General features: G+C 39.5%; 3 protein-coding genes across 10 annotated transcripts in view; all 3 read left to right on the top strand.

Moving 5' to 3' along the window:
- LOC110532667 (homeobox protein Hox-C10a) overlaps positions 1-24,668 on the top strand; it is a 96,563-nt gene that overhangs the window by 25,162 nt on the left and 46,733 nt on the right. For 3 of the 7 annotated variants that reach the window (XM_036988684.1, XM_036988683.1, XM_036988682.1), the window contains exon 3: positions 7,285-7,416. The exons of 3 other annotated variants lie outside the window; for them this stretch is intronic. The gene's annotated coding sequence lies outside the window, so the exon portion shown is untranslated. Of the gene's footprint in view, positions 1-7,284; positions 7,417-15,241; positions 15,379-24,668 lie in introns of those variants that run through there. One more of the 7 variants, XM_036988687.1, reaches the window with a different exon arrangement.
- Positions 13,461-16,817, top strand: LOC110532672 (homeobox protein Hox-C6a). The gene is made up of 2 exons (XM_021616764.2): positions 13,461-15,406; positions 15,944-16,817. The coding sequence occupies exons 1-2, from the start codon at positions 15,004-15,006 to the stop codon at positions 16,240-16,242; spliced, it is 702 nt and encodes a 233-aa protein (XP_021472439.1). The 5' UTR covers positions 13,461-15,003; the 3' UTR covers positions 16,243-16,817.
- Positions 17,825-24,668, top strand: part of LOC110532671 (homeobox protein Hox-C5a) — a 53,548-nt gene continuing 46,704 nt past the window's right edge. For both annotated transcript variants that reach the window (XM_036988691.1, XM_036988690.1), the window contains exons 1-2: positions 17,825-18,529; positions 19,571-21,750. In XM_036988691.1, the coding sequence (XP_036844586.1) occupies positions 18,043-18,529; positions 19,571-19,788 (705 nt within the window). In that variant the 5' untranslated portion in view covers positions 17,825-18,042 and the 3' untranslated portion in view covers positions 19,789-21,750. The remainder of the gene's footprint in view (positions 18,530-19,570; positions 21,751-24,668) is intronic.

The following is a 24,668-nucleotide window of genomic DNA, read 5'->3' as shown; positions in this document are numbered from 1 at the left end:
ACCCTAATTTAACACACCTGATTCTACTAATTAGCTGCTCAACAAGACCTTAACTAGCAGAATCAGATATGCTAAATTAGGGTTGGACTGAAAACCTACAGGACAGTAGACCTCCAGGAAGAGGGTTGGGCAGCCCTGGACTAGACAACACCCTCAAAACATTTTAGAGGAATGGCACACTGTTGATTATTATTGTGCCAATACCCATTAGACTACACTATAAAAAGTAACTGTCGAACTCATTAAAGAAATTGAGTAGTGGCTACTCAAACATCTCCAACAGTCAGTAGAACTCAAATCATAAAAGTCGTACTAACTCAGATGTCAACTAGATTTCTCATCACTTAATGTTTTTGAGTAGAGTTAACAGCTATTAGGTTATTGAGTAAGTATAACTTAATTTATTTGTGTTCTGCTAATCTAAAGTGATTGAGATTTTACAAGGCATAATTATTTAATATTTTAAAGTAAATCTAATGTTTATTAAATAAGTTGCTCTTGCTTGATTCTATTATGTTTTGCATCTGTACTTAAATTAGTAAAGTAAGAGTCAAACACATTGATATTTGAGTAAAAAACACTTCTGTGTTGTGCTGATATAGAATTATTACGTATTTGCAAGTTATGAATATACTAGTGCTACGTGGTTAATGTATACATGTTTTTATTTATGATACTTTCACACAATGTTGTATGCAAGTTTAAAGAAAGAAATGTATATTTCTAAAATAGTATTAAGCATGTGTTATGCTACAAGTTGTAATTGATCATGATGAATAGATATCAAAACCGTCAGGCAAATTGATGTTGAATAACGAGACAAGTCATTCCCACCATCAACAAGGTGTGTACCACTCTTAACGATAGAGGCTAATGCAGCTTCCTGTAATGATTTCGTCCTCTCTCCAGTTACTGCTAGAGGAATGAGCACTGTGCTCACACTTCATTACTTAAGTATTGAACACTGAAATACTTTCAGTTCAGTGGAGGCTGCTGAGGGGAGGACAGCTCATAATAATAGCTGAAATGGAGTAAATGGAATGGCTCAAACACATGGAAACCATGTTTCATGTATTTAATACCATTCCACTGATTCCGTTCCAGCCATTACTATGAGCCCGTTCTCCCCAATTAAGATGCAACCAACCTCCTGTGTTTAAGTTGGGTTAGTCAAATGATTCTTGGCAACAGGTTTCCACGACAACGGAAAATTGTTAGCAAAACAAATTACTTTTTACAGTGGAGCTCTGATGCAATATTGCCACTTAACTTGAAGTTGTACTCGTAGCCTGCATATTTCTCCATAGTCCACTTTGACGGCCAGAAGCTTCTCAGTGTCACAGCCCCTTGACTTATTTCACATTTTGTTGTGTTAAATCCGGAATTCAATTTTTTTGAGATTTTTTTTTTTGAGCATTAGGGCAATTCTTTTGAGATACTAGCTCTATTGTTGACTGTGTCTCCAAGAGACCGATAGAACAATTCTCATTGTACATGGTACTGGAAAACTATCGCTCAAAACATGTCGAGCCACAGAGTGTTTGTCTATTGGTAATATGAGTGATGGATTTCTAACTCTGTATGAAATTATTTATTACACCTACTGGTCATTTCAATGTATATGGTGATTAAAATGTTAGTAGATGTAACTGCAGAGTCATTATATCAATAACTAATATGGTTCAGACTTCCCTGTTCACATTACACAGTGGAACAGGTCAAGTGTAGCCCTATTTTGTTGTGTTCCAGCCTGAATTTACAATTTATTATATTGAGATTGTGTGTCACTGGCCTACACACAATACACCAAAATGTCTAAGTGGAATTACGTTTTAAGAAATTTTTACAAATTAATTAAAAATGAAAAGCTAGATGGGTAAAACAAATATACATACATGTATTTGCCTTTGAGCATGGTGATGTTATTAAATAAATGTTGGATGGTGTATCAATACATCCAGTCACTACAAAGATACATGCAGGCATCCTTCCTGACCCAGTTGCTGAAGAGGAAGGAAACCTCTCAGTGATTTCACCATGAGGCCAATGGTGACTTTAAAACAATTACAGTTTAATGGCTGTGATAGGAGAAAACTGAGGATGGATCCACAACATTGTACTTACTCCATGATGGGGATCCCGAGTGGTGCAGCTGTCTAAGGCACTGCATCTTAGTGCTAGAGGCATTTACTACAGACCCTGGTTCAATTCCAGTCCCATAGGGTGGTGCACAATTAGCCCAGCATCATCTGGCGTTAGGGTTTGGTTGGGTAGGCTGTCATTGTAAATACGAATTTGTTCTTAACTGGCTTGCCTAGTTAAATAAAGATTTAAAAAACAAACATAAATTACAGAATGAAAAGAAGGAAGCCTGTACAGAATAAATATATTTGAAAACATGCATCCTGTTCGAAATAAGGTGCTAAATAAAAACTGCCAAATATTTGTGAAAGAAATTAACTTTATGTCCTGAATACAACGCGTTATGTTTAGGGCATATCCAACAACACATCACTGAGTACCACTCTTCATATTTTCAATCATGGTGGTGGCTGCATCATGTTGTGGGTATGCTTGTCGTCAGCAAGGACTACAGATTTTTATTTAGGATAAAAATAAATGGAATAGAGCTAAGCAGAGGAGGAAAACCTGGTTCAATCTGCTTTTCAACAGACACTGGGAGACAAATTCACCTTTCAGCAGGACAATAACTGAAAACACAAGCTCAAATAGACCCCGGAGTTGCTTACCAAGACGACATTGAATGTTCTTGAGTGGCTTACTTACAGTTTTGACTTAAATTGGTCTGAAAGTCTATGGCAAGGCTTGAAAATATCTGTCTAGCAATGATCAACAAACAACTTGACAGAGGTTGAAAATGTTAAAAAAGAATGTGCAAATGTTGCACAATCCAGGTGTGCAAAGCTCTTAGAGACTTACCCAGAAAGACACAGCTGTGATCGCCGACAAAAGCGATTTTAACATGTAGTGACTCAAGATATATTAGTGTTTATTTGTCATTATTATTATGTATTTTTTTTTACAAATGTTAGTATTTTTCTTCCACTTTGAAATGATTTAGTATTCTGTGAACATCCTTGACAAAACAAGACAAATCAATTTAATCCCACCTTGTAACACAACAAAATGTGGAAAAGTCAAGGGGTGTGAATACTTTCTGAATGCATCAAAAAAGGGTTCCACTATGTTTACAACCCTTTTATGGCTTTATAGAACCCTTTTTATGGTTCTTTATAGAACCTTTATGGATAATACTTTCTCAATCTCATCGTTTCTTTGTAGAACCATGCTGGGTCTGGTTTAATAGCTATATTTTATTGTTTAAATTCCATAGGTTCATCATTGTGTTTATTAACAAGTTTAATCAGGTGTGCTAGCTCTGGAACAGCTGGAGGTCCTTGAGGGGAGAACTAGGAACTACTGACTAGTCAACTGTTCTCAATAGACACAAGACCATACTTTCACAACACACCGTCACTGGCCTCAGTCATATCAAATATGGAACAGCGCAACACAACAGATTGGATTAACTGCCATCACCCCCACATTTTAATTATCACTTAAAGATGAGAAAAACACTTTTTTGAAATGCAAAGAACCATTGAAGGGCTCTAAGTGTTCTTTGGGTCAGTATGGTTCCACATAGAACCATCACCCTTCCTAAAGAACCCTTGAGGAACCCTCATTTTTATGCGTGTAAGGTGACCAATGTATTTGTATACATTCATACATAACTTAAAATAAAATAAAAACACTTAATGCACTCTGCACTTGACAGTATCACTGATTTATTGAGGTTAAATATTGACCATGGCCTCAAAGCCTTCTTCAGAGCATTCATATACATAAACATGAAATACATTTATACATACCTCCACATGCATAAACATTCATTGAAGTTGCAGGAAATGTATCGCCTCTCACCACCCTCAAAAGAGGTAAGGTTTACAGACTGCTCCTCACCATACTGTTAATCATAATTATGATGGCTGCAGGCTGATTTCCCAGAGACAGCAGTGACTTACTTTAGATTTATGTGTGAACACGTGTGGAACATTGGAATTTAGATGTTATCAATCATAACTTTTAAATATGGAGTTAAGACAAACCCCAGTCTTCTGCATTTGGACCATTGAGTATGGTTCTATGAATACAGGGACTGAAGGTCCAACAGTGGAGAAGCAATGGTTCAGCCCATAGAATCAGAGAAAATAATAGTCCTTCTATATTGCTTCATCAGAGAAAGACATTCTTATTTTTTTCTGTTCCAATCCTCCCAAAGACAAACACACCGCACATTGGGAGGAGCACAGGGTCAGCTGCAGTGTAGCATGCCAGGAGTTAGCTAGGGGTTAAGTGTCTTGCTCAAGGGCACAAAGGCAGCCAATTGTAGCTTGGTTCTGAAACTAGCAGCCCTCCAGTTGTGGGTTAGTCTCTCCTATTGCCTGGCCCGGGATTCGAACCTTTGGGATAACATCATTGTTTATGCATGGGTGAATGGATCATATAAAACTGCAGTGTTGGAGACAACAACATCAGAAGGAGTATGTTTATTCTTGAGAGATTAGAGCTCCCACATCTTGAATAGAAATGTGTTTATGAACCAATCTGGTAATGTTATATTGTTATTTAGGAAACAAGTGTGTCATACATTTGCTTTCTACTGTTTGATCAAATGTTCTCAGAGAAAGATAAAATCTCCGTAAAACAAGGCCTATTCCACAGGGATTAGTTTTGAGCCCGGGGTTGAGGCCCATTGCTATTCTGCACTCCCTATTGTAGGACTTGAGCTGTGTGCCACTGTACAGCTTTGGTAATGTACGGAGATGTATAGGAATCACCCGCATCAGAATGTGTTTGCCGTTTTCTTTTCATAACAGGAGTACTGCTGCTATAAGATGTGTTTGGGGCATCTCGAGTAACCTGGCTATCTCGAAGCATTTATTTATTTAACCTTTATTTAACTAGGCAAGTCAGTTAAGAACAAATTCTTATTTACAATGACGGCCTAAATTTTATAACCAGTTACTACATGGAAATCAACCTCAATATACACCATCATAACTAGTCTCATACTAAAAATAAATATTGTTTAACTTAATTAATTGCAGCAATATGCATCACCTCAATAAAAATTGGATGTAAACATGTAAACAACAGTAGTCCAAAACACAAATTCTATTCAAATATTATCCCAAAATGTCATTCAAAATGCATCTCAAACATTCAAAACTGATACTTCACGATTTCTTTTCTGTGTTGATATGTTTCTGTAAATCGAAAACAAAAGAAGAATTATGAGGATAATATTTTAAAGGCCTATAGCCTATTTTCTAAAGACTACTAATATAAGATACCTACTTAATAAGTTATTGCACAACCTGTTTTTCTCAAATTAAATAATGCTCTCGAATGAAACGGCTATTCAATCAAAATTCAGGAACTTACATGAATGCACATTGTAACATGTAGTTCAAATCTTCTCGGTTGTCATTCCAAAAGTAGCACAAAAAATATAGGCCTCTCAGTGTTTTCATTTTTTTTCGTATCCTACTGATAAATGACTTGGCATTAGGTAAGGTTATTTCTTTTAAAACTATTATTGCATGCTTGTAGCGTATTGAAAATACAGGAAGCTTCCGTGCAATGAACAATTATCCGTAAGAATTGTCTGACCGTCGGGCTTTTGTGTGTATACTTTTAACAGATTCACGTTTAGGTTTAGTCTACTTGCCATAAACTTTAATAGTGCTATAAATGGGGCTAGCTATATCCGGAAACACGGTGTTTTTCTTTTTATGGTGTGCAATGTCGACTCATCCTGCGACATGGCACATGGCCTGCACAGACAAGATGCAACTTGCCTCGGTGTATGTATATAATGTATTTATATCTTAATCATAGCTGTGGAATTTACAAAATGATCTATCTTTCTTTCTTATCTCACAGAGAGACTAATGATATAGCCTTTGTCTATGTTAAGCGACAAGACTAGATCTATTTGGAATGCCAAGAGGATGGAAAATATTGTAGGTCTGAAAAAATGTAATCAAATATTGTAGGCGTATAGTATACCTACTGCGAAACAAATCAAACGTGTTTCTCTCCAATATCACCGCCTGCTCTTTTGAATTATCCGAGAAATGTACTCTTCCAACTTTAAATGCCATAAGGCCTGGGCTAGATCTTCACATTACATCATCTTTATTCGGAACCTTTCTATTTTACAGTAATCTAAAAGAGGTCTGCCTACTGACTTGTTTTGCTCAAATAGGCCTATATCCCTAGTTCCGTCTGATTTTCAGATTTACACTTCACTGCAATGTTCTGTCTAACATTTTCAGCGAATAGGCCTAAATGTTTAAATTCACATGTGAAGCTTTTCCAATCTTCTATATGTTCTTGGACGGAAAGGCTAAATCAAGCTTTTGGGTGTGGGAAATATCTAACACTTACCCTATATGAAGTATTCATGAGAATATGAAAAACGAAAGGATATCATTTTCACACGTTATAGGTCTGTGTCGTTTCTCTAAATTAGGAGTATTGTAGGCCTGTGCATATAGTAGCATATCTTTGAATCGAATGAAGATTGATGAATCGAATTAATTGAACCTGAGCATAAACCTACTATATTGAAGGTGTTGATTGAGGTGCATGGCCTCAAACTATATCTACTTAACTAATTGCTTCCGTTTTTCTCTTTATTAAACCAGAAATATTAAGAAAATATTTAGGTCTAGAGAACTTTATCATCAAGAAGGAGAAAAATACTAGGATGTGCAATACATTCCTAGTTGTTTTGGGGATACATTTACAGCTGAGTAATCAACGTTTACGACTGAATCCATTCTGGGATTGGTTGCAGCGAGCCACGTGGCACACCCGCTCGGTGAACATGAACTTTATGCTGTTCTCTATTCCTCGGATCTCACGTTATATAAGCAGCTCTCCCAGCAGGGGCTTAGAAATGATATCGTCAATACATTATTTTCCTTCAGTATAGACTAAATAGCAGTTACGCTTTTGGATATGGAACGCATTTGGTCTAGGCTACAGTCCCTTCCCGACGTGCTCCTGCCTCGTCGTTGGAAATGGCTTCACGACAGTCACAGCCTTTACCAGCCCCTGTCTACGGTAGCCTATCCTAGAGGAACAATAACCCAACGGTTGCACAAAGAGAGAAAGAGAAAGCAGCGGGCAGTAAATTATGCTGGTTACCAAATTGTTCAATTTAGTTTTTGCTTTTCGATCCGTCGGCAGATTTGGAGACATTTGCCATGCGCGGTGTAGCGGCGTAGAGGTCCATTTGCCAGGATCACCGACATACCCTTCCACTGGACCAGTGATCCTGCGTCACGGTCACTACAAACAACTCCGAGAACGCAGATGCGGGTAAGATAGCGATTCCGTGATCCTTCCTCACTGGCTTGAATCTGGATATGAACCGTATCTGTTAGAAGGGGGCATTTGAGACGTTATGCCATTCAGGCTATATGGTATCAGATAAGCGAGGGGAAAGACATTGGATATGAATGCTATTGATGCATATTTTGCGTATTCGTGACCTGACCTGCAGGCTACTGTAACCTCAGTTGTTTCCCTATAGTAGGCAAGACTGCCTCCGCTTGTAAATTGATACTTCAGTAGTGCACTGTTCAGAAAATCAATGACGCACCGTCTAGATGTAATCATATGTTATGCTAGAGTGTGGTTTGTTTTTGTCGAAGATAGCTTGCCTTGGGTGGGTAAATATTGCGAGAGGATCCACTGGGGGGACCATGTTGTTTTGTGGTAAGCAGCGCTATGTTCATTTGGGGCTTGAATCTTTCTTTGCCATTCTTCCAGATTATAGAGATTACATTGAACTGTGTTTTGGACACACACACACACACACACACACACACACACACACACACACACACACACACACACGACTGTTGTTCACTGCTATTAACAGTGCCCCCTTGTGCCTACCGCTTCCACGGTGGGGGTGAGGGGTAGTGTAGGGGGAGTAGTGGGGTATTTGGTATTGGGGGGTATTTGGTATTTTATTAGGATCTCCATTAGCTGTTGCGAATGATGCAGCTACTCTTCCTGGGGTCTAAACAAAACATGGAACATGACATAATACAGAACATTAATAGACAAGAACAGCTCAAGGACAGAACTACATCTGTTAGTCAGTCTGTAGGCTGGCTGTATACCACAATAGTGTGGATATAACTTCATATAGAGCTGAAATATGTGCATACCAAAATGACTGAACCTGTCACCAGCATGCACGCAGCTTGGAATATCGTATGAAATATTTCAACCGTCCCCATTTTGAAATGATGTCGGTATTGGTGGGTTGTGAGACGGCCTATGAGTAGAAAATAAACCTGTTATTTTCTGATACAATAATAAAGCTGTACACAACAACAAGGATTCAATATTTAATTATATTAATTGAAGGAACACCAGCAACAGAAAACATGGTCAATGTTACATATTGTGTCTTTTCTATGTATTTCTATAGCCTAAAGTAAAGCCATTATTGGGAAAAGAGGAGTATTTGATCACTTCAGATGTTGTATTAGGCTAATTGAAAGGGTGGTGCGTTTAATTCATACTGGCACCTATCAAATATCAGGTCATTGTGCGCGAACATTTTTTTCCCCATGGTTTCCTATTGTGCTTGTCATGGGGGATACATCTTAGCTCTTCAGTGGGTTATCCTTGAGAGAGAGAGAGAGAGAGAGAGAGACAGAGTGAGAGAAATATATTTCAAATAAAAAATTCATAACACAGAAGCCATATATTACTAACATGCGAACTCGCTTCCCCAACCCCTTGTAACTAACGTTACACTTAAAAATCTTACATCAACGATCTTACATCATATTCTTATCGGCAGACTCAGTAGCCTCGGTTTTTCGGATGACTGCCTTGCCTGGTTCACCAATTACTTTGCAGACAGAGTTCAGTGTGTCAAATCGGAGGGCATGCTGTCCGGTCCTCTGGCAGTCTCTATGGGGGTGCCACAGGGTTCAATTCTCGGGCCGACTCTTTTCTCTGTATACATCAATGATGTTGCTCTTGCTGCTGGCGATTTCCTGATCCACCTCTACGCAGACGACACCATTCTATATACTTTCGGCCCGTCATTGGACACTGTGCTATCTAACCTCCAAACAAGCTTCAATGCCATACAACACTCCTTCCGTGGCCTCCGACTGCTCTTAAACGCTAGTAAAACCAAATGCATGCTTTTCAACCGATCGCTGCCTGCACCCGCATGCCCGCCTAGCATCACCACCCTGGATGGTTCCGACCTAGAATATGTGGACATCTATAAGTACCTAGGTGTCTGGCTAGACTGCAAACTCTCCTTCCAGACTCATATCAAACATCTCCAATCGAAAATCAAATCAAGAGTCGGCTTTCTATTCCGCAACAAAGCCTCCTTCACTCACGCCGCCAAGCTTACCCTAGTAAAACTGACTATCCTACCGATCCTCGACTTCGGCGATGTCATCTACAAAATGGCTTCCAACACTCTACTCAGCAAACTGGATGCAGTCTATCACAGTGCCATCCGTTTTGTCACTAAAGCACCTTATACCACCCACCACTGCGACTTGTATGCTCTAGTCGGCTGGCCCTCGCTACATATTTGTCGCCAGACCCACTGGCTCCAGGTCATCTACAAGTCCATGCTAGGTAAAGCTCCGCCTTATCTCAGCTCACTGGTCACGATGGCAACACCCATCCGTAGCACGCGCTCCAGCAGATGTATCTCACTGATCATCCCTAAAGCCAACACCTCATTTGGCCGCCTTTCGTTCCAGTACTCTGCTGCCTGTGACTGGAACGAATTGCAAAAATCGCTGAAGTTGGAGACTTTTATCTCCCTCACCAACTTCAAACATCAGCTATCTGAGCAGCTAACCGATCGCTGCAGCTGTACATAGTCTATTGGTAAATAGCCCACCCATTTTCACCTACCTCATCCCCATACTGTTTTTATTTATTTACTTTTCTGCTCTTTTGCACACCAATATCTCTACCTGTACATGACCATCTGATCATTTATCACTCCAGTGTTAATCTGCAAAATTGTAATTATTCGCCTACCTCATGCCTTTTGCACACATTGTATATAGACTCCCCCTTTGTTTTCTACTGTGTTATTGACTTGTTAATTGTTTACTCCATGTGTAACTCTGTGTTGTCTGCTCATACTGCTATGCTTTATCTTGGCCAGGTCGCAGTTGCAAATGAGAACTTGTTCTCAACTAGCCTACCTGGTTAAATAAAGGTGAAAAAAAAAAAAAAAAAAAAAAAAAACGATTGACCCAACTCACTTGTAAAAATTAAAAGAGTGTATAATATTCCAGATGTCAGTTTGCAGATATACACTGGCTTTATTAATGCAGAAAATAGTGATTTATTGTTTGTCTGTATTTGCCTGCTTTTTTAAAGGTTTATCAAAAAACCCAATGGATATCACACATTTTTATATTTAGAAAATATAGCAAACGCCTATGGGTTTTTTTTTATTGGGGATTTGAAACTTATAATAGGGCCACGCGCTGTACAGTCAAATGTTTTAATGTCTATTACACATTGTTATTGAATCAGCAATCAAAATAGAAGATATTTGCTAATTAACATGATTTACGATGTGTTTTAGTCACCTTAAACAGCCTCATCTCTCATTAGCCTTGTGCATGACAGGCATAAAGCCTATCCCACTGGGCTAAAACTGGTTAAATCAATGTTGTTTCCACGTCATTTCAACCCCCCCCAAAAATCTGTGATGACGTTGCATCAACGTGGGAAACGAATTGGATTTGGTAAGGGTATTTCGTATTTTTTGTCATCCAACTTTTAACCTAAATCCAATGAAATTGTGATTTTTTTTGTTGTTGAATTTACGTTAGTTAACAACTCAACCAAATGTAAATCAAAACTAGACGTTGAACTGACTTCTGTGCCCAGTGGGAAGCGAGTAGACATACTCTTTATACCCAATCTCCGCAATATGTTAACATTATCTCATCAAAGTTTGTTCAGAGCTAGCATTAAGTATTAACTCCTCATGTTACAGTAAGAGAAAGCGGATACAAAAGCATTGCTTCAGGCCCACATGATCAACACATGTTCCTTTGTGCTTCAAATTGTTGAACATGGAAAACTGAACACTGTACTGTATGTAGCCTTGTCTATAACTCAACATAATTTTGATATTTTCTGTTTTATTATGTTGTTACAGCTTAAGATCAAATGTTGCAACAGTAGGCTATTACAACCAACAAGCTCTCAGTCTCACTGCAGAAATATACGTTATTGCACGTATGTCAAATTTCGAAGTTGCTCCAAAGTCAAATTTTGAATTGTTTTTGACACCCCGGGTTGCTCCTCCTGATTACAACTACAAGTGTGTGACACCATTATTTGGCACAGTTGGACTGTTCTGGCTTGTTTCCTCATTTACTACTACTACTAAGAATTATCATTAAAATAATGATATCGTTTTGAGTAAATTATTAGTATTATTATCGGCAGCAGTAGTAGGCCTAGTAGATAATAGGGTAGGTAGTAAGCTACACGCATGTAACCTATAAAGTGCAACAGTGCAGATGTTCCTCTTCAAAGAAATACAGGCCAAACAGGCTCTTTCCTCTCTGCTTCAAAAGCACGTAATTTGTGGGCTGCCATAAACCACTTAGGCATAGGCATACAGCTCATTCTCCCAGCTCACATCACTATACCGCATACCAACAGCTCTTGTGAATTATGCAATGGAACTACCACAAACTCCAGGGTATAAAAACAAAAATCATCATAGTTGGTTTATAAACAATTATGTAAAATACTTCGGTCATATAGGGGTAAAATGTATAGAGCCTATAAAGGGTATAAAAAGTGAAATACCGATGTAGTGAGTGCAGTCATATCATTGAGGTTCACACTCAGTCATCTCCTCAGTCACAGTTGACAACACATTGAAGTACGTGATGTTGATACATTGTGAGTATTGCTGATTTCGGTCGCGCGCTCGGCTATATGGCTCTCATCATTTGCTAGACACCCAGACTTATGTAGCCCAAGAAGTAGTCCTACACAGTCTGCGACCATTTTGGCTTAGTTGAGTGTAGGAGGAGAATCCTAATTATATTCACAGAATGGGGACACTATTTATGTAGGCTAGTGAAATGCAAAATTGTGAGTATAACGAAAGCCACTTTAATAGAACATTTCATGGAAAGGATATAGGCATATAGGTCTCATTTCGGAGTTATGACGCACTTTCAACTGCCTTTAATTTCCTCAAGTAGTTAACACAATAACACACATGTAATACTGTTTACAATTAGAGGTTTTTGAGATTAAATATTCCTTCTTGGTTTTCCTATTTTTTTTCTCCCTGTTTGCCAGTCTGCGGATGTCACATATGGCCACTAATCCAGTGGGAAACATTTATTGCACCACACACTTCCTCGTCTTTTGTTCTGTCCTCGCTTTTATGGCCTGTTTAGGCCAGAACAGGAGCATAGACCTACATCTGCAAGTTAAAGATTCGTTTTGTCGTAGTTTGTATAGATATCCCCTTGTCAAATACATTTGTATACATTTGTAGTTTCAATACTGTGAAATCTCAATGTATTGTCAATACTATATATTATTACTATTGATTATTGAAAACAATTTGGAAATATCGTCAATGTTTAGCTCGTTCTCTAATCAACGTTTTGTTATCAAATAGCTTGAAGGTTGTTTGAACAATCAAATGAATCATTCTGAATTGATTTACGTGCAGCTCTGTGTTGAAGCTGCAGATGGAAAAGGCTTTGCAGTAGTCTATTGTTGAATGAACTTTGCCACACACGGAGAACAAAATACTTCAATGTGGAATATTGGTATCCTATCTGCAAGATCATAACAGTTGTGTCGAGTTTGTACCTCATTTTATCCGGGTATTCATTCAATGATTAATGACTCTTGTTAATGATACATTAATGACTCAATTCCCTCAGTTATGCACGAGCTCATGTCATAGGCCTACATATAACACAATTATAAGTCTATTTTTGATTTTATTTGATTTATTAGGACCCCCATTAGCCGACGCCAATGGCAACATCTAGTAGTGCTGAGGTCCGACACATAACGAAAAGAACATTACAAACCTAATACTTTACAATTTACATACATATGGTGTAGAGCTAAAGTACTGGGCTATTTCAAAATATACATCCTTGTTTAAGATATAGCCTACATCATGTCACCGATACTAAAATCATATAAATACCGTTCATTTATGTAATATTTGTGTGAAGGCAACACACATAACATATATTTAAGCAATAACGTATGAGGGATGTGGTATGTGGACAATATACCACGGCCAAGGGCTATACTTAAACACGACGCAACGCGGAGTGCCTGAATACAGCCCTTAGCTGTGGTATGTTGGCCATATACCACAAACTCCCCAGGTGCCTTATTGCTATTATAAACTTATTACCAACATAATTAGAACAGTAAAAAAAATGTTTTTATCATTCCCGTGGTATATGGTCAGATATACCATAGCTTTCAGCCAATCAGCATTCAGGGGTCTAACCACCCGGTTTATAATATGCAATTTGGGACTGATATTACAGTATTTGGTGCGAGAGCATTGTGGTTAGGTGAATAAATACCTAGCTCTAAATTTCTAAGATGTGATTGTATCCGTAAAAGTGCTCTGTGTATACATCCTCTGACATAGCCTGATCAATGCTGTACTCACGGTTGATTGTTGGATTATCAGGATAGAAGGTGGAAACAGTTAATAGCGTAGTAACTTTAAACAAAAAATATTCTAGTATTTTTCTTTGAGATTATAACACATTCGTTTCAGAGGCTCGAGATTTATACATAGAGTTATTTATTGGTGAGCTGGGCAACGTCAGTTGGTTTTATTGCCCATCACAGAGGAGACCCTAAACGCATTCTTAGCATCCCCGACCTTCCCCCTAACAATCGGAATGACCAGTTCAGAGCCGAGGCACGATACTTACCTACGTCATGTATTGCATTTCATACACGATCTAAATCATGGAAAGAATGTAAGAAATTCTTGCTTCAGCAAAAACACAAGAACCAACAAAGCACGCGAGTTTTATGAGAGTGCTACCGATACATAAACGTCTAAATGTACAACTCACCCTGAAATGGTGTACAGTGCTCAAGTCAAACAATTACATTATACAAATATATTTGTACATTGTACTTGTTAGTGGCATTTACAATATGCAAAATATGTGCTTGCAAACTACCTTCTCTCTCAATTCAATTCAATTCAAGGGCTCTCTCTCTCTCTCTCACACACACACACACACACACACACACACACACACACACACACACACACACACACACACACACACACAATATTCCACTATTCCCCATAAGCAGGCTAAACAGATGTAAAGATATCAATTGAGTTGTCCCATTTATAAAATGACATAAACTGTATTCTGGTTTTGGACAGGCAGGAGTTTGATATTGCTGACAGATACACGTCACTTATATGTTTATATTGTCTTGTTTTCTTGCTGAGTAGCAAGACCCACTAACTTCATGCATGTGTTTTCTGACTGTGTTGTTAGAGCTAAAGCTGGTTATCTAAAAGCTACTGTTTCCTTTTAACTCCTTGCTCTCAATTGGTGGAGAAGGGTCAGCTGACATTGTCATATTTTCCCTCTCGGAGCCTCAGCTAAAACACTCGGGTTAGTGCGTCTTACTGGAAATTAATAATATTGAAATCTCAAGGAACCGTCCATTTTACAGAAGCAGATAACGTATAAAAGGAAGGTTTTGCAAAGGTGTGTGAGATAGACAGAGTATAAAGAGAGACGGGAAGGGGGGGCTACTGAGAGAGGGAAGTGAAGAGAAAAAAAGACCGATAAAGTGGGGAGAGTTAAAGGAGAGGGTTACAGGCAAGGTATGAATTCGTATTTCGCAAACTCGTCGCTCTCCTGCCATTTATCCGGTGGTCAAGATGTTTTGCCAAACGTGTCCTTAAATTCCACAACTTATGACACAGTGAGACATTTTTCCTCGTATGGGGCTGCTGTGAACCAGAATCGAATATACTCAAATCCTTTCTATTCTCCCCAAGACAATGTTGTTTTTGGGCCGAGCCGGGCATCCTATGAGTATGGATCTAATGTGTTTCTTCAAGACAAGGATGGGGGTCTTGCCAGTTGCAGACAAACAAGCAGAGGGCTGAATGCACAAAGCCACAGTGCTCAGGAGTACAGCTTGGATCACGCCAGAGGAGGATCGCAGGAGCAGAAAGCTAACGTCCAGATTTACCCCTGGATGCAGCGAATGAACTCTCACAGCGGTGAGTTTTACTACAACAAATAAATTAAGTAAATGGGTCAGTTTTACGATATGTCTTAGCAACAGAGCAACTTCGTTTTTATGGCCCCATAAAACATCATTGTATCGTCTCGCCCTGGTGAAAGGCCTCCTTTCTGAGTATGCGTAACTATTCTAAGAGTTGCCCCAAATTGTATGTTTTGTTTAACCTGAATCTTATATATTTAATTTAAACAATTTGCATAAACTATGTATATTTTACAAACAGACGTTGGACATTCATATTACGTATCATGGTTTGGAGAACCGCTTGTTTATTTCACTGCATGCCAGATGCGTTACTACCCGGAGCAGAAATAGGCTATTTTGGACATGAATCGCTGCCATCACATTGTCAGTACCTTTGTAATGTCTAATCTAGATTATGGTGATTAAATCATCTGATATCAGAAAAATGTACAGATTGGTTATGTGTGTGTGTGTGTGTGTGTGTGTGTGTGTGTGTGTGTGTGTGTGTGTGTAATCCAATACTTTGTTTTCTTTTCTTTTAACTGCACAGGAGTTGGATTTGGATCAGACAGACGCAGAGGACGCCAGATATACTCCCGTTACCAAACACTGGAACTGGAGAAAGAGTTCCATTTCAACCGCTATCTAACCAGACGTAGACGTATCGAAATAGCAAACGCTCTCTGTTTGACAGAACGTCAGATCAAAATTTGGTTCCAGAACCGTCGTATGAAATGGAAGAAAGAGAGCATTCTAACGTCTACGGTGACAGGGAGTGAATCAACAGGGACCTCCGTGGAGGAAGGAGACGGCGTGGAGAAGGAAGAGGGAAAAAATAAAAATAAATGAAAGAAAGACATTTAAAACGAAATCATGAGACTACAACTAAACTACCTAGCCATTCTAGGACCAGAAACTCTAATGCATGATATTATTATGCTATTTGCCCACCCCCCATCTATGTATCGGTTTGGATCACTTCAACCAATTCACATAGGTCATTCATAGGCATGGTTTACAAACACAATATGCATAAGCATTCCAAATGTGAAGGAAATTCGAAGGCACACTTATTTTGTTTTTGATAATATAGGTATTTGAAGCTTTACTTTCCCATGAATCCCATCGTAATTTGGTGTTGTGCAATTTGCATCTAGCAAATATCCTGAAAGCTCTCATGGGGTGAACAACACTACCTAAATTGTAGATATTCCTGTATATATTCTATGTACGCTTATGTGTACCCTGTGTAGCTCAAATGGACGTTCTCATAAAGTGGCACTTACCACTGTTTAGCCTAAAAACCGTTTTGGGTTACCCAAGACTACCTAATAAAGAGGACAAATAATACACGAGCAATCACGTTGTTTAGGTTTGTGAATTTATGTTTGATCATAATTGTGTATCATTGAATAAAATGTTTTCAAAACATGTCCGTCCCTGTCTTTTGTACAATTCTGAGCAACGGGTCATCACAATACCGATCACTAACCTCCACTACAATCCAGATACGACAGTGATGTTGTTCTGCACAATTTGTGTGTTTAGTCTGGCAAAGTATTTCATGTATTACAGGTAGCCTACAAAGTATTAAGTGAATGGCTCTTTCCATGTATGAATATTACTTGACATATTACTGTTTAAGAAAGCATCCGTATTGTTTCTATAGTCATAATAGCCAATCCACATTTCCAAATTAAGAAGCAACGGAAACAAGTTTTGGATACCAAAATAAACTCAAACATAAGCCATAAGCCATATTGTACTATAAAGCTGATAGCTAGTCCAACCTTTAGGCAATCGGCCTATAAACAATGGCTAGAGATTATTTATGCTGCTCAATAAACGTTGATATGGGCAGTTTGGGCACAGGGACCTATTTCTTCCGCACTTCCGGGATGACTATCAACCCGATTTAAACCAAATTAAGAGAAACCTACATAGCATAATGGCGCCTCAAATAGCAGAGCATTTTAATATAATAATAATTATAATAATAATAATTATTATTATTATGATAGCCGACTATGGAGCATTTGTCGTTTTGTAATGCTCAATCAGTGTTATTGTTGCTTTTCATAGTGCCTCTATGGGGCAAACCGCCCCACCCCCACTAGAGGCTGGTACGCTATGTAATGCAGCAGGGCAAGGGAAGTGGGCCTATGGAGGGGCATAGATGAGATGACCGCCCTGGTCTGCCCTACACCAGACACCAGATGACGCTATTGTCTTACAGTCTCGCCCTTTTCCTCACCCAGACCCCACCACGGTCCCCAACAGCCCAAATCACAACGTTTACCGGGCACATTCCCCCTATTCATCAATATACAGCCGGGAATATCGAGCCAATGCATGACTGGCCAACATCAGCACGTGATCCTATTCAGATTCCCCATATTTGGGCATTGCACGTCGAATCAAGAAAAAAACATATATGAATGCCACCACCTATAAACCGTGGTATTAAAAAAAAAGATACCCCTTGAACTTCCAAAGAGCTTCCTATGAATAGCAACAACTAATATAAATAACAATATAACAGCAAAATATTTAGCCCAGGCTACTCTCGGATACAATATGTATTGTTAGTCTATTGCCGTTTTTACTTCATGAATCCCTTGCGCACCGTTTTTGTGTGTTTCGTGTAAGATGAGCTCGTACGTAGCAAACAACATTTTTAAGGAGCAAACGCACGAGGCATCCCCCTTTAACACCATGAATAGTTTTGGCAGTTATGGCTCTCTCTCTTCCCTCCATCAAGCCAATTATGCCTATAACGGAGGTCTTCATTTCAACGGAACATTCACCTCCTCTGATTCCACTGCGAACTCTCTGAAACGAGAAGAGATGGAAACTAGCCTGCGAGGCAATACGGACACTCAACCTCCACCACGACTAGAGTCTTGCTCAGCTGCGAGCTCCCGGAACTCCGTGCAAAACTGCCTTCGTGATGGGATACTGAGCAAAGGGACTGGAAGGCCAATGGAAGTGGTCGAAAACCCTATGACTGAAGAAAACGCAATCAAAGTCGAAACTATGCAACCCGTGAAATGTCAAAACCATTCGAAGAAGCACCAAGACAGTCAACAGCAACCGCAGATTTTTCCCTGGATGACAAAACTACACTTGAGCCACGGTAAACTGAAAAAAAGTCTATAGCCAACTTAAAGCCTACTACTTCCCTCACTCACTCACTCTCTCTCGCTTGCTATCCTGCTTTGTCCATTCACCGTTTTTCGTCTTGAGTTTTATAGGCCAAACGCAGGAAATAATAAAACTGGCGGTCATAAATTTTATGACAAAGGCGTCTATTGCTCGTAAACCTGTTCTGTTACTGTGAACGGTTAGATTTATGGCTGCATAATTGGGTAAGAGAAACAAAAATATTAGAAAACGATAAACGAGTATTCTTTTTTACGTTAATGTATTAATGCTTTTCAGCTCCTAACAGGTTATTATACTCTAAGATGAGTATAGGCTATAGCCTAGTTGAACTCGGAGGAAAAGTATGTGCCCTGACCTCCGTGTGAACTTTTCACCTTGGAAAGCTCCAGATATAATTGAAAGATGGTATTCATGTCCAAAATCCACTATTGCCCATTAGCCTACTGCTGGAGTTACCACTAAATATTACCACTGTATTTGGTGGTTCATTGAAGACTTTTAAGGACCACAATTATAGTTCTGCGAGTGTTCTTCCTTATAATATTTATCTGGATTTCCCAGTTTCCCAGTTTTCCAAGATTAATTTGAAATGAACAAACGCCAGAATAAATAAGCTTTTGTATTCAATGAAATATAATTAGAAGAACATTCATTTCACTGTTAGTTTACACCTTTTACACCTGCATTGGACGAATACAATTTCATTTCATTCATCCAGAGCTTTTGTCCCATGATTTCAATTTCATTATTTCGTTCAAGCAGTTAATTTTAATTGAAATAGTTTCACTTCTTTGGGGCTTAGTCACTTGAACGTTTCATCATTTGTAAACGATTTGAATCATTTTAGATGCTGCAACTCAAAATAGAGAGGCAGTATCTTCATCTCACGTCATTCGACATTAACCTTGACCTCAGGTTATTTTTTATATGAATTAAGATTTTATAATATTCGATAACTCTTGAATTTTCTTAAAATGTAGGCTAATGCATATTTTCTCTAATACCACTTCAGAATCATCTGACGGTAAACGCTCTCGAACCAGTTACACCCGCTACCAGACTCTGGAGTTGGAAAAAGACTTCCATTTCAACCACTACCTCACCCGTCGCAGGCGCATTGACCTCGCCAATTCCCTCTGTCTGAACGAGAGACAAATCAAAATTTGGTTCCAGAATCGACGTATGAAGTGGAAGAAGGATTCGAAACTGAAATCAAAGGATTCAATATAAACATGGAGTTGATGACTGATCTGGAGACGAACTGCTAAAAGAAGTATGCAGAGGGAGACCATTATTCGAAACGTGAAGGCCGTTTTCATAAATCAGCACTTGTGTTACGGACTATTACAAACACGTAATATGCTAATAATGTAACTTTACATGTGGACTTTTATTCTTTGCTTGATGGATGTAAAAATGGAAGGAAAATATTGAACAAAAATATAGTAATGTGTTGTCTAAATGTAAAGATTGTGTAAAGACCTTTGGAAGTCTTAGGGAGGAGCTGTGGACTATAAGGCCACTCCCTCTTTCCTGTTTCAATGCAAACACATGAACATTCTGCCTATTCTTTTATCCTTGAGATAATAATTAAGAACATGCCAGTGAGTGATACTGAGTGGTAATACAATCAAAGCGAGGAGACCTAACTGTTCGTGTCTCTTATAATGACGACATTTTTTTATTTTATTAAATGTCTTAAAATTCATATCTGGGCGCTGAGTGACTTTGTTGTATTCGGGCTTACAGCAAACAGACGGTTGACTTTTTGAACTATGGATTATGTCCAACCAAATATGTAAGACTTTCGTGATGGTATTTGAGGACAGCACCCATACCTATAGGCCTACCATTCCATGTCTTATGTCTTATATGTTCGCAGTTGTCTGAACCAATCGAAACAGTGTACATATTGAATAATCTGCCACCCCCATAGATGCACAATAATTGCATATGTACAGAAGGCCTATTGTACAATTGTCTGAATAAGCTTGTGATTCAATCAAAACGCTTACAGGTGTTGAGAAAACGTTTGAATAAACCTCCCATACCGTATTACCAGCACATTCGTGTCGCAGTTTTGTATCATTACACATGTATAGGCACTTAGTATTAAGAAATAGATTCGAGGTCCCACACGTCTATTTATAACATTTACAGTAGGCCTATCTATCCCTGACAGACAGACGCATGCACATACACGTTTAAGCCCCCAATAAAACTGTATTACTGTGTTTCCACCTCTCCACCACAGATATAAAATGGTTCCTGTTTTAACATGATAGAGCCAGAGAGCATAGCTAGCTGCTTCTAAATTCATATGGGTTGAGATGTATAGGCTAACTTTCTCCATAGGCCTAGCCACTCACAGACTTGGATGTTTCAGTGGCCTTACTCACGGACCAAATGTAAAGCTATGGTTATGAAATATGTTAAGAGTATGCTATATGTTTATATTCAGTCTATATCAAAAGTTGTTTTTTTAAAAGCTAACAAAAAAACGGTTTATTAATATAGCTTTAAGTAGAAATGTTATCACGTGAGTCAATATTGTACGCTAGTGTAGTAGACAAAACCATAAGTTGAGACACAGCTATGCATTGACCTGTATTCGGCACACTGCTGGCCTAACTATTGACACGTATTGTAACAAGATTTCTTAACAAAACAAAAATCTAGTTTCAGGGAAAAGGATTAATCAGATGCCTTTTCCTCTAGGAAATGTTGCCCCATATGAAAAATATATATATTGTCACTCACCTTGCAGATTTTAGCCTAGTTTCACTGCTATATAAATACAACAGAGCATGGACTGATTTCTCAATGGCACTGTCGGGCCTAACCTTGCTACATTGTTATATAGGGCTATCGCATTCCCCTTTTAGTGTCTCTTTCTTTTAGTATTTTAAAGTTTGAAATGTTATTTATGCCAATTGTCCCGAGCAGGGCCTGTGAATGGTGCACAGGGAGCACGTGGTGCCATTAAAGTGGGGTTTATGGCCTGGAAAAACTGACAAACCTTCGATATATACACATCATATATAATCTTGTCCTGGATCGCAGCTGCTGGCTTCTATTACCTGAGGAAGAAAGGGCTTTGTCTCAGTTAGTGTGGATTACCCTGGCCAGGACTAGTCCGTCTGTAGTGGTGGTGCTGATCTCTCGGTCACAAATGGATCCTTAAATGCTCCCGTAAGTTTATCATATTTTTACTAACATGCATGTTGCGTCAACCTATAGCGTTTCTTTTGTATTTGATGTTGTGGTTCGGTTGGCTTGATGTTTTCGATACAACAGGATTTGTTCAATTGTTTTTGTGGTACACATTCCTTATAATTATTATAACCAATCGTAATGTTATATCTGGCTCTGCTTGCTGTTTGTTTGTCCGTAGAGGAGATATGTCTTCCAATAGATTACAAACGTGTTAATGTATGGATCATGCATGGTCCCTAACCCACTAGTAAAATAGAGTTACTTCTGAAAGACAGTTCTGTTCTAGCTTTCCTGACTGGGTTCTAATTTACTCTCCTCTTATTCATTAGGCATACGATACATCTTTAAACAGAACACAATTTATTAATTTAGATAATGGTCTGCACATTGTCAAATGCTTCATGTTACTGTTACACAGTTGTCAGATAACCAAAATAAGAGTTTGTGTGTGTGTGTGTGTGTGTTGATGTCCTATCATACAGTACTAACTGAAGCTACTATGTACAGCTATGCTCCCACAAAAATGCAGTCAGGTTTCAGAGCTGGGATGTGTGTATAAATTACAAGTTCATACTTGTGCTTGAATAAACATAGCAACCCACTTTTCAGGATTGTCTTGGTAAGATATTGCTAAATCACACTGTTGACAGAGAAACTGATGAGTGTATCATGTTCACTGCTCAATGGTTTGACTATCTTTAACTTTGTAGGCCAGTCCAATTGATAACTGTCATGGTATAGCAGTCCATTGGATAAATGTCATCCATCCCCTGCCATCCCATAATCAACACACAGATGTGATACTGTTTATTTTTGTAGTTGAGGAATGGAATGTTAACATAGAAATTGTTCTGGAAGGTTCTGGAAGCCAACATTTGTTTAAGAGCAGCGTGACAAGTTAAATCTCAATTGTTACATTGTATCTCACCTCACCTAATATAGAACTGGCAGGATTTTCCATACACCGTCAGGACAGAGCAGCTACGTCTGGTAAGACGAGGTGCGGGGGTGTCCAATATTAAAGAAGTCTCGAGGTATTGCTCGCCGTGATGGCGCCGACAGAGATGGTCGCCTCGCTTCGTATTCTTAGGAAACTATGCAGTATTTTGTTTTTTAATCTATTATTTCTTACACTCTTACCCCAGGAAATATTAAGTCTTATTACATAGAGCCGGGAGGAACTATTGGATATAAGAGCAACGCCAACTTACCAACATTACGACCAGGAATACGACTTTCCCGACTTTTCCTCTGTTTGGACCACCACCCAGGACAATGGATCGGATCCCAGTAGACACGAGACGTATGTGGCAGGGTCTACAGTCAATCACGGATTACAAAAATAAAACCAGCCCCATCTCGGACACCGATGTCTTGCTCCCAGACGAACTTAACAACTTCTTTGCTCGCTTTGAGGACAATACAGTGCCACTGACAGGGCCAGCTACCAAAACCTGCGGGCTCTCCTTCACCGTAGCCAACGTGAGTAAAACATTTAAATGTGTTAACCCTCGCAAGGCTGCCGGCCCAGACGGCATCCCTAGCCGCATCCTCAGAGCATGCGCAGACCAGCTGGCTGGTGTGTTTACGGACATATTCATTCAATCCATATCCCACTCTGCTATTCCCACATGCTTCAAGAGGGCATGTTCCCAAGAAAGCTAAGGTAAACTGAGCTAAATGGCTATCGCCCCGTAGCACTGACTTAAGTCATCATGAAGTGCTTTGAGAGACTAGTCAAGGATCATATCACCTCCCCCCTACCTGACACCCTAGACGCACTCCAATTTTCTTACCACCCCAATAGGTCCACAGACGATGCAATCGCAATCACACTGCACACTGCCCTAACCTATCTGGACAAGAGGAATACCTATGTAAGAATGCTGTTCATCAAGAATGCTGTTCATCAATTACATCAAGTACCCTCCAAACTCGTCCTTAAGCTCGAGACCCTGGGTCTCGACCCCGCCCTGTGAAACTGGGTCCTGGACTTCCTGACGGGCCGCCCCCAGATGGTGAGGGTAGGAAACAACATCTCCACCCCACTGATCCTCAACACTGGGGCCCCACAAGGGTGCGTTCTCAGCCCTCTCTGTTCACCCATGACTGCGTGGCCATGCACGCCTCCAACTCAATCGTCAAGTTTGCAGACGACACTACAGTGGTAGGCTTGATTACCAACAACAACGAGACGGCCTACAGGGAGGAAGTGAGGGCCCTTGGAGTGTGGAGTCAGGAAAATAACTTCACACTCAATGTCAACAAAACAAAGGAGATAATCGTGGACTTCAGGAAACAGCAGAGGGAGCACCCCCCTATCCACATTGATGGGACAGTAGTGGAGAAGGTGGAAAGTTTTAAGTTCCTCGGCATACAATTCACGGACAAACTGAAATGGTCCACCCAGACAGACAGCATGGTGAAGAAGGTGCAACAGCATCTCTTTAAACCTCAGGAGGCTGAAGAAATTTGGCATGTCACCTAAAACCCTCACAAACTTCTACAGATGCACAATCGAGAGCATCCTGTCCGACTGTAGCACCGTCTGGTATGGCAACTGCTCCGCCCACAACCGTAAGGCTCTCCAGAGGGTAGTGAGTTCTTCACAACACATCACCGGTGGCAAACTACCTGCCCTCCAGGACACCTACACCACCCAATGTCACAGGAAGGACAAAAATATAATCAAGGACAACAACCAGGTGAGCCATTGCCTGTTCACCCTGTTATCATCCAGAAGGCGAAGTCAGTACAGGTGCATCAAAGCTGGGATCGAGAGACGGTAAAACAGCTTCTATCTCAAGGCCATCTGACTGTTAAACAGCCAACACCAACATTGAGTGGCTGCTGCAAACATACTGACTCAAATCTCTAGCCACTTTAATAATTAA

Source organism: Oncorhynchus mykiss, chromosome 9 (genome assembly GCF_013265735.2).
Source record: "Oncorhynchus mykiss isolate Arlee chromosome 9, USDA_OmykA_1.1, whole genome shotgun sequence".
NCBI lineage: Eukaryota > Metazoa > Chordata > Actinopteri > Salmoniformes > Salmonidae > Oncorhynchus > Oncorhynchus mykiss.
The sequence above is the reverse complement of the archived record's forward strand: the minus strand, read 5'-3'. Positions and strand labels throughout refer to the sequence as shown.

Excerpts from the sequence above, each read along its gene's own strand:
- LOC110532672 (XM_021616764.2), top strand. The coding sequence starts at position 15,004 with ATGAATTCGTATTTCGCAAACTCGTCGCTCTCCTGCCATTTATCCGGT. Across the intron at positions 15,407-15,943 it reads GCGAATGAACTCTCACAGCG|GAGTTGGATTTGGATCAGAC; the intron begins GTGAGTTTTACT and ends TTAACTGCACAG.